This window comes from Vulpes vulpes, chromosome 7 (assembly GCF_048418805.1).
Source record: "Vulpes vulpes isolate BD-2025 chromosome 7, VulVul3, whole genome shotgun sequence".
In the NCBI taxonomy this organism is placed as follows: Eukaryota; Metazoa; Chordata; class Mammalia; order Carnivora; family Canidae; genus Vulpes; species Vulpes vulpes.
Genome location: NC_132786.1, coordinates 111,883,512 through 111,894,799, shown reverse-complemented (window position 1 = coordinate 111,894,799; position 11,288 = coordinate 111,883,512). Strand labels below are relative to the sequence as shown.

General features: G+C 34.3%; 1 protein-coding gene across 1 annotated transcript in view; it reads left to right on the top strand.

Annotated features, from left to right (window-relative positions):
• The window catches only part of DPY19L2 (dpy-19 like 2), a 94,770-nt gene that overhangs the window by 57,310 nt on the left and 26,172 nt on the right, over positions 1 to 11,288 (top strand). The window contains exons 14-16 of the mRNA XM_072764720.1: positions 950 to 1,051; positions 2,318 to 2,389; positions 5,311 to 5,357. Coding sequence (XP_072620821.1) covers positions 950 to 1,051; positions 2,318 to 2,389; positions 5,311 to 5,357 — 221 coding nt within the window. The remainder of the gene's footprint in view (positions 1 to 949; positions 1,052 to 2,317; positions 2,390 to 5,310; positions 5,358 to 11,288) is intronic.

Sequence of the window (11,288 nt, the reverse complement as noted above, 5' to 3'; positions counted from 1 at the left end):
GGCACTCTTAAATGCCTTCCTGTGTGTGACAGTTGTGAGACAGACTTGAAATGAAAGTGGTTTAGTCAAATTATTATCCATCATTAGGCCTAGCCCAAATTAGAAAATAAGGTCTAAATTATCCTTGCTACTGACAGATAAGGGGAACCATAAATAAATGAAAACAACAGATAATTGTTAGGTTTGATATAAAGTAATTTTTGTTCCTGAAAAATAATTTGAATTAAGGTTTATATAACAAATATTTTTCCTTTTTTTTTTTTTTTTGGCCTTCTGAGAATGCGGTGGAAAAATAATTGCCTCACTGACAGTAGTAGGTAATAAATAATCAGTAGAAAATAGGAGTTCTGCATTGATTTTGGTTGGTGATGTTTACTTCAAAGGCCTTAGAAATCAAGTAATTAAATCAAAGTAGTGTGTGTAGTTGTTGTAATCCTTATGAATAGCTCCTATATTTAGTGACTTGAATGTATATCTGAAAAATTCTACAAGCACCAAAAATTCTAATCAGTGTATGAGGCTTTGTGGAAATGACAACACATAGAAAATTTATTCATGATTTACAATGTATGGTGAAAGGGGTTAATGTGAGATTGTTTCCTTCTTACTGAATGATGATTATAAAATCTCTTGATTAACTGCTTGATGGTTTCTACCCAGTGAGTGCTGATCTTAGCTTACTCTCTATATTATCTTCCCTGCTTATTTTTTCTGACCTCTTTTTGCTTTTCATTTCTTTTGATATTTCTCTTTGTTTTTCAGTTTTCTTCGTAATTCAGTACATAACAATGTATATAGTTTACTAAATCTTTTAAAATTTTTATTTTAGGGGCATCTATGTATCTTGAATTATCTCCTCCATAGACTTTATTAATATTATACAAATCAATTATTATTGACCATAGTTCTTAGTGTAATCTAAATTTGTTTCACCTTATCTTCTTCCCAGATTCGGCTGAGTGACCTTATAGCAGCCAGAATCCTAAGGTATACAGATTTTGATACCTTAATTTACACCTGTGCTCCTGAATTTGACTTCATGGAAAAAGCGGTATGAATATTTCTTTGATTTTCTTCCCTTCTCTACAGATATGATGGTTTTTTGCTCTTCAGTTTTCCTTTTAATCTGAAACTCAAAATTTTTGTTCAGAGGTACCATTTTTTAATATAACTTTTACTAGTCATACAGCATTCCTCAACTGTTTTTTATGTCTAAAATCAATAAACAATGGCCTCTAAAGGAGCTATTGATGATGATTAAATGATATAATCCAGGAACAATGCTTAATATACTATTTAATCCACAGTGAATTACTATTCTTACAGTTCTATTTTATTTTTTAAAAGATTTTTTATTTATTCATTTTAGAGAGACAGTAGCCAGAGCATGAGCAGGGGGGAGGGTTAGAGTGAGAGAGAGAAGCAGACTCCTGCTGAGCGGGGTGCCCAATGCAGGGCTCTATCTTAGGACCCTGGGATCGTGACCGGAGGCAGATGCTTAATTGCCTGAGCCACCTGGTGCCCCATACAGTTCTAGTTCACTTAGAGGTAAAATAAATCCCAATTCTTGTTTTGGTTTTCAAAAGTTTAGCTTTATTTTACTCAAAAATCCAAATATTGTAAAAATTTTTAACTAGTTGCTGCCAAGAAAGGTATACTACTCCCTATACATTATTGTTTTATCTATCCAACCAGTCATACATTCACTCAAAAACTATTATTACTACTATTTATCTGTGAGGTAGTTTATTGTAGGACTGACTACAAAGAGGAAAATGTCTCAGTTTTTGCCTTCAAAAAGTATTTAATTTAGTGACATGGTAAATCACTCCAACCACAATAATGGCTCATGAGGATTATTTAATTGCTGATGTTAGTTCAGTGCTTACTCATATTTACAGTAATTATTATGCAGACCGGCTTTCTTCTTTGTTTGTTCTAGTTTCACCAATGAAAATAACAGAACTTTGCAGCCCAGGAAATGATAATGTAGGGTCTGGGGATAGCTATGTAAACATAAAATTTAAGAATTAATATTATGTAAATAAAAGATAAAACCAAAAGAAAGGAAAAAATTATTGACATAGCTAATTTTTGCCTTAATAGTTTTTACTGTTAAAATCTTTGGTACATTTGTCTAACTTTATAATTTTCATTTTTGCTTTAGAAGGTGAAGATTGATAAATATATATAATGTTAATGACAAAAACATTTTTACCTTTAAGAAATTTTATTGTAATACTCAATTTGACAGATTTTTATTCACTTAATGTAAAATTCGATAAATGACTATTTTAAATACTTTCCTTTGTTTCAGACTCCCTTGAGATACACAAAGACATTATTGCTTCCGGTTGTTATGATGATTACTTATTTTATCTTTAAAAAGGTATTTTAAAAAATTTTATAGTTTGCTTTTGGGTTCAAGATAAGGACTATAATGGATTAATTCTGATAGCTTGGAATTCCATTTTATTTTTAGGATGAACTCACACCCCCCTTAAAAAATTCTTATTTAGATCTTTCTTTATTTAATATGGGTTTTTTAGAAAGCCTCATTAGAGAGGACGTTCTTATTCTTTTAAAAGAAATTTATCAGTTATCCACTATGTACCATGAACTACATTCACATTTTCAGTCCTCTGGGGCAAATAAAACAGGCCTGCTCATGTCTTGGAACTTATGGTCTCAGTGGGTATGGGGGGCATTAAACAAATAATCACACAAATGATTAAAGAATTAAAATTTTAAGTGCTGTGAAAAGAAAATAACAGTTTGGTATCTTCTAAATATAAAGCACATTCAAGGAAGTCGATCCATTTTAAGACACGCACAGGAGAAATTTGTATAGCCACCCTTTAAAACATTGTGTTCTATGTGTTCGCTGTTTTCCCAACAAAAGAAAACATTATTATGATAGAAAGAATAATGTTCTAAAATAGCTCTGGTAGATTTTCTTGATCTGGAGTGGTTTATCTGAAAGTTTGGCTAAAAATGCCAGGTCTTAGTTTTTAGCATTTTTGTACCATCTTGATATTGTTTACAAGTTGTCTTAAGTCAGTATGTATTTATGTCATACCTTTAAGTAGATAGCAATAACATTTTTCTATTATACCAGGTGTGATCCTGTTGAAACTAGTTTTCTGTATTTAAAGTCAAAATAGTATCTTCTCTGTATAGTTAGTTCCAGCTCCCACATTTCTCATTCCTGTTTTCATGTAAAATGTGAATAATTTATGAGTGAAAAAAGGCATCTGTCTCTATATCTCTGTGGTTTCTCCCTTGATCCAGTTCCCTAGGGACCACTTGGAAAGAGGACAGAAGTAATAAGAAATGGGTAAACTACACAGTGTCCCCTTGGCTCTCTACCTAGCTCTCCATTAGACTGTTTCTATTCCATCATGGCAAATGGTGCTATTCTGCAAGGCTCTATTAGAGGGGCTAATGCAGGAATTAACTATTCAGTGGAGAGAGAGCTAATATGGGAGAAGATGATAGCTAGGTCTACTATTACTATATTTTTAAATTAAGGTCCACAACTCATAAACATACTACTAACCCCTAAACACACCACAGGTCAAACCATACATATGCTTTAACAGACATATCTGTGCATGCTTGTGCATGTGTTACACCTGCGTCCCCACCCCTGCAGCCATTAAAGCTTCTGTCTCCATGTAAACCCTTCCTCTTTCTTTGTCCCACTGTGGTTTATTTTTTACCTCAAAGATACTTCTAATGTTCATTTACTTTTTCACTTCTGTGAAATTATTGGAAGAAAGAAGGAAAGCAAATATGATACTTTTCTGTGACACTACTGAATCTTAAACCTCCTGTAAGTGCATATATTCTATTAACTAAGCCCCTAAATAGGCTTTTTGCTTGCCTGGGTGACTAGAACCTCATTTGTGTCACTTGAAAGATTCATCCGTAAGAAATGCTTTTGAACAAATCTGAGAAGTTAAAAATTCTTTTTTTTTAAAGATTGTTTTAAACTTCAGTTTGTTTGTTTTTAGATTATTTATTTATTCATGAGAGACACAGAGAGCGAGGCAGAGACACAGGCAGAGGGTGAAGCAGGCTCCAGCAGGGAGCCTGATGTGGGACTCGATCCCGGAACTCCAGGATCAAGCCTTGAGCCCAAGGCAGATGCTCAATCGCTGAGCCACCCAGGGAACCCGAGAAGTTAAAAATTCTAAACTTAGATTTCATTTTAAATTAGAGTTCAGATTTCACTGTGTATTTTTTCATCATTTATCTCTAAGTTAGAAACCACATATTACTCACAGTGTAAGACTAAATTCCCCATAAATTTTTTATTGCACCGTTTAAGTTGCATAGGATTGCAGCTGAAAACTCTTTGGCCCAGTTAAGCCCCCACATTCCCCTTCACTCCTCCCTCTCTCCCTCCCTCACCATCTTGTTGTACATTGTGCACCCCGTTCTTGTTGAACCCCGTTCTTTGGTCTTCTGTAGGGGTTATTAACGGCCGAGGTAGATCAGGGAAGTAGATATGCCACAGCTAATTTTATAATAATCAGAAGTTTCAGTGAAGTAGGACTCTAACTGTGGGGTGGGAATTGGGTTGGGGGTTGAGGGAGAGGGTGAGTTGGGGCGGGGGAGAGAGAGATTCCTACTTTTCTTGGAAAGTTAAGATAAAATAGTCTCTGAAAGTACATGGAAGAAGCTGCGTCCTTTGTGTAAACCAGTTCCCCACTTTCAGCCCACATCCCTCCCGGTACAATATAAGCTTAAACTCTAATAAGGAGTTGTTCACATCTAAGAGCTTAGAACTTTAGAGTTTATTTTATTTTTTTCACGATTTATTTATTTTTTTAATAATAAATTTATTTTTTATTGGTGTTCAATTTGCCAACATACAGAATAACACCCAGTGCTCATCCCCTCAAGTGCCCCCCTCAGTGCCCGTCACCCATTCACCCCCCCCCGCCCTCCTCCCCTTCCACCCCCCAGTTCGTTTCCCAGAGAGAACTTTAGAGTTTAAAGAGTTAAAAGTTTACCTCAACACTCTTTTCTTCCTTTCTTCCTTTTTTCTCTTTTCTTTTCTTTCTTTCTCTCTTTCTTTCTTAAAAGAGGAATTTAGAACTTTAAGGAAATACTTAACCTCAGAGATGGGATTAAAGTGTTCCTGAGAAATAAATAAAATCTTTAAAACAAAATAAAGTGTTCCTGAGGACTCACTTTAACAATAAAAACACTTCTTTCTCATGGGGGTGCTTATGTTAATGAATCAGAGTGTTTTAAATGTCACATAATTCCTTAGAAAACCTTAATTTACTCTATTCACAGACTTCCCGTGATATTTTATGTGTCTTATCTGCAAACACTTTTCAAAGGTAATTTTATCATAATTATTTTAAATCATAGTATATTCAGTTAATAAACTACTATAATATCAAATGGTATAATTGATTTAAAATCCAACATTCAGTTATCAGTAGCTACTGTAATATCAAATGAATGTGTATTAAACCAACATTTTGATTAAGGAGACATAAACCAATCTTAGGTGTTCTCTTTAAAAAAAAAGACTGAATATGTTATTCTTAGACATCTCTTTTATGTGTTTGGACTTGTTTTAGAGATACTTCTATTTGAATTAACTCAAAGTTTAAATCAATTTAGTTTGATTTTGATATATGACTGAATTTAAAGTCCATAAACAGAAGTAAGCTAAAGTTTTGTTTTGGCAGTTCTTTTTTTTTTAACTTCCAAAGAAAACATCATTATTTATTTTTCTGCATATTCATAAAATAATTTTTCTGCATTTATTGTTGAAACCGTTTACTGTATCACATTTTTTGGTGACTAACTTCACTGGCATAAATATATGTTAGAAAAAATGTAACTTGAATCATACATAGCTACGGGACATGAGAAGTAGATTGTGAAGAAAACTTCTTTATGAGGAAAATCATCAATTACATTTTATACTTATAGACATATGATTAAGTTTGATGTATTTAATGAAATTTATTTTTTCGGACAGTTTCAGATTTGTGGAATAATTGTGATGATAGTACAGAGAGTTTCAATGAGTCCTGTGCCCCAAGCTTATATTTTCAGTAAACAATTTCATATGGTTGTTAGAAGGGCTTAATAGAACTTTATGGTTGAAATGGTTAAATCCTATTTGTTGAAATCCAAATCAAGGAGCTTAATAGACCCACTCTACTTTGTTCGGGTCAGATGGAGCTCAGGGGAATTATGCCTTAACATTGTAAAAAAAGCATTTTTAGAGTGCTGAGAAGTATTCACATAAGAAATGCATGAAGGCACTTGGGATATTTAATTGGATAATAGAAGATTGAGAAGTATGTGGCAGCTGTCTTCAAATAGTTGGGAGGGTGCAGTGAAGAAGAAGACAGCCTTAAGGGAACCAAAGGGTGGAAGATATGTAGCTCAGAATAAGGAGATGATTACATTTCTGAAAGTGACAGTCTTGTGTGTATGTGTGCACACGTGTGTATGGGCAGAGGAGTTTTTAAATTACAAAAATAATACATGCATATAATAATACCTACAGATGAAATAATATTTCAATATTTCAAGAAATGAGGGAGTATTACTCTCCCTTAGATCTACTCCTCATTGGTGCTGATTGCAAATGGTCTTGTATGTATCATTCTAGAAAACCCAAAACCACAATATTTTTATAAAATAGAAAAAGTATTATTATTATTATGTAACTTTTTATTTTTATTTTAAAGTGTATCTTGGGTGTCTAATACTTTGTAGTGGTCTCTACATTTTATTGTTAATCATCATGAGTGACTACCAAGTATTTAACCATGCCCACATCAATGGGCGTTAAGATTATATTTATCTTTTTGTCATAACAACCAGTGCTAAGAGTAATGAACATTTCTGTACATATTTCTTTGCAGACTATTTTAATATTTAGAATATTTGAAATGGGACTGCTGGGTCATCTGTATGAATATTTACAATTTGATAACAACTGAGAACTTATGATGAGAGTGTCCATTTCCTTGCATCTCCATGAATACCAGTATTATCAAACTTGTAACATTTTCTGACCGATTTTTTAAAAAGGAACTCATTTTATCAGTCTTCACCAGTGATGTTTTACATTTTCCAAATGTTTGTAGCATATTTATTTTTCTTGACCATTTGAAAATTGATGTGTAGGATATTTTCTATTGTAGACAGTAAACATTTATCTGTCACATGTATGTAACATTTCTTCTAGGATGTCATAGTTATTAATGGTTTTTACTTTATAGAAGTTTTAAAATTCATAACTGTACATTTTCTGTGTTAATTTGTTGCTTAGAAACATGCACATCAAAATCATTAAAATATTTCCACATATTTTCTTTCATAATTTTCATTTTTGCCAAATAATTAAATATATATTTAAAGCATACAACACAATTTGATGTATATATGCATTATGAAATGATTACCACCATCAGGTTAACACATTTAACACATCCATTCTCTCAGTTACTTTTGTATGTGTTAGAACACTTAAGATTCACACTCTTAGCAAACTTTAAGTATTCAATATGGTATTATTAACTATAATCATAATGTTTTACATGTTTCTCAGAACTTCTTCACCTTTTAACGAAAAGTTTGTACACTTTGATGAACATCACCCCTGCTAGCCCCCACTACACAGCCCCAGCAACCACCATTCTACTATGTTTCTGAGTCTGACATTGTTTTCTTTTTTAGATTCCACATATAAGTGATACTATAAAGTATTTGTCTCTCTTTGGCCTATTTCACATAGCATAATGCCTCCAGGTTCATCTATGTTGTCACAAATGGCAGGGTTTCCTTCTTTTTAATGACTGAATAATACTCCATTGCTTATAGTATAACACATATTTTTTATCCATTTGTCCATCAACAGACACTTATGTTGTTTCTGTATCTTGGCTATTGTGAATATCCAGTTTCCCAACCCTCATTTATTGAAAGCATTATCCTTTCTCCATTGTGTGCTGGTGCCCCTATCAAAGATAAATCGAGCATAAATGCATGGGTTTATTGTTAGCCTCCCTATTCTGTTCCATTGGTCCATGTGTCCACTTTTATTCCTGTACCATACTGTTTTGATTACTATAGCTTTGTGATACAGTTTATTCATTTATTTTTTAAAGATTTTATTTGTTTATTCATGACAGACACAGAGAGAGAAAGAGGCAGAGACACTTGCAGAGGGAGAAGCAGGTTCCACACAGGGAGCCTGACGTGGTACTCGACCCCGGGTCTCCAGGATCACACCCTGGGCTGAAGGCGGTGCTAAACCGCTGGGCCACCGGGGCTGCCCATGTGATATAGTTTAAAATGAGGAAGTATACCAAGATTATCTTGTAAATTCAGGATTTTTGTGTGGTTCTGTATGAATTTTAGGATTGTTCTTTTTGTATCTGTGAAAAATGTCATTGGAATTTTTTTTTTAAGATTTTATTCACTCATGAGAGACAGAGAGAGAGAGAGAGGCAGAGACACAGGCAGAGGGAACCCCTCTGGGAACACATGCTGGGAACCCATGTGGGACTCGAAACCCGGTCTCCAGGATCACGCCCTGGGCAGAAGGCCGCGCTAAACTGCTGGGCCACCCAGGCTGCCCTGTCGTTGGAATTTTGATAGGGATTGCATTGCATCTGTAGATTGCTTTGGGTGGTATGGATATTTTAACATTAATTCTTCCAAACCAAGAGCAAACCAATATCTTTCTATTTTTTTGTGTGTTGTCTTCAGCTTCTTTCATCAGCATCTTACAGCTTTCAGTGTAGAGGTCTATCTTCTCCGTGGTGAAATGTATTCCTAAGTGCTTTCTTGTTTTTGATTCTATTATAAATGCGATTGTTTTAGAAATTAACTGTTCAGATAGTTCATTGTGATTGTGTAGAAATGCAACTGATTTTTGAATGTTGATTTCGTATTCCACAATTTTACTGAATTTATTGATTAGTTTTAACAGTTTTTTGGTGGAATCTTTAGGGTTTTCTGCATATAAGATCATGTCATCTGCAAACATAGATAATCTTACTTCTCTCTTTGTTTCTTCTATTTCTTTTTCTTTCCTAATTGCCTTGATTGGGACTTCCAGTACATTGCTGGAGAGAAATAGTAGGAGTGGGCATCCTTGTCTTGTTCTTGATCTTGAAGAAAAACTTTGAGATTTTTCAACATTCACTATGAGTTTAGCTGTGGGCTTGTCATATTATATGCTTTTGTTATGTTGAGGTACCTTCCTTTTGTAGCTAATTTGTTGAGAGTTCTTATCATGGAGGGTTTTTAATTTTGTCAGAAGTTTTTTCTGTATATACTGAGATGATCATTATGGTTTTTATCCTTCATTCGTTTTTTTAAAAAATATTTTATTTATTCATAAGTGAGGCAGAAACATAGGCAGAGGGAGAAGCAGGCTCCCTGTGGGGAGCCCATTTTAGGACTCAGTCCCAGGACCCCAGGATCATGACGTGAGCCAAAGACAGATGCTCAAACCACTGAGCCACCCAGGCATCCCTATCCTTCATTCTTTTAATGTGGCATATCACATTTATTGATTTGTATATATTAAATTATCCTAGCATTGCAAAGAAAAAAATCCCACCTGCTCTTGGTGCATGATCCTTTTAATTTGATGCTGAATTTGGTTTCTACTATATGTTGATGCTTTTTGCCTCTATGTTCATCAGGGATATTGGACTATAATCTTCTTTTATCATCCTCGTCTAGCTTCAGTATGAGGGTGATGCTAGCCTTGTAAAATGAGCCTGAACATTCTTTCCTCTTAAATCTGTTGGAAGAATTTGAGAAGGATTAGCATTAATCCTTGTTTAAATGTTTGGTAGAATTCTCTAGTGAAGCTATCTGGTCCTCCATTTTTTTTGTTGTTGTTGAGAGATTTTTGATTCAATCCCCTTACTAGGTTTTGTGAGGTTTTTAAAATAAGATTTTATTTATTTTTGAGGGACAGAGTGAGTGGGCGGGGGGCTGAAGGAGGGGAACAGAGTACAGTGACAAGCAGACTTTGTGCTGAGCATGAAGCCTGATGGGCTCAATTCCATGCACCTGAGATCATGACCTGAGCCAGAATCAAGAGTTGGATGCTTAAATGACTGAGCCACCTACGTGCCTTTCTTTACTAGTTTTAAGCCTATTCAGATTTTTAAAAAGATTTTATTTATTTATTCATGAGAGACAGAGAGAGACAGAGACACAGGCAGAGGGAGAAGCAGGCTCCTCACAGGGAGCCCGATGTGGGACTTGATCCCAGGACCGGGATCAAGCCCTGAGCCAAAGGTGTACACTCAACCCAGGTGTCCCCTATTCAGGTTTTCTATTTCTTTGTGATTCAGTCTGGAAAGGTTGTGTGTCGAGGAATATGTCCTTTCTTTGGGGTATTCAATTTGTTGATGTATAATTATTCATAGTAGTCTCTTATGACCTTTGTATTTTTGTGGTATCAGTTTTAATGTTCCCTCTTTCATTTATGATTTTATTTATTTAAATCTTTTTTTCTTAGTCTAACTAAAGGTTTGTCAATTTTGCTTATCTTTTCAAAACACCAGCTCTTAGTTTCATTGATGTTTTCTATTGCTTTTTGTCTCTATTTTATTTTTCTTATGTCCTTGTTCTTTCTATTCTTTTAGCTAATATTGGGCTTAGTTTGTTCTTCCAGTTCCTTAAGTATATAGTTGTTTATTTTTCTTAATGTAGGGATTTATCATATAAACTTCTACTTAGAACTGCCTTTGCTGCATCCCGTAAGTTTTGGTATGTTGTGTTTTTATATTCATTTGTTTCAAGATATTTTTATTTCCTTTTGATTTTTTCTTTGGCCCATCAATTATTCAAGATTTGGTTGTCTTACTTCCATGTTTTTGTGAACTTTCTCTTTCCTACTATTATCAATTTCTAATGTCATACTAGGGACGCCTGGGTGGCTCAGCGGTTAAGCGTCTGCCTTTTTGGCTGTCTTCGGCTCCCTGCATGGAACCTGCTTCTCCTTCCTCTGCCTATGTCTCTGCCTCTCTATATCTCTCTCATGAATAAATAAATAAAATCTTAAAAAAACATAATTTAATGTCATGCTATTGTGGTCAAAAAGATACTTGATAATGATTTCAGTCTTCTTAAATTTGTTGAATTGTTACGTGACCTAACATAGGATCTATCCTAAAAAATGTTCTGTATACATTTGAGGAGACTGTGTATTCTCCTACTGTTGGATAGAAGCTCTGTAAATATATTTGTTAGGTCCATTTGGTCTAAAGTGT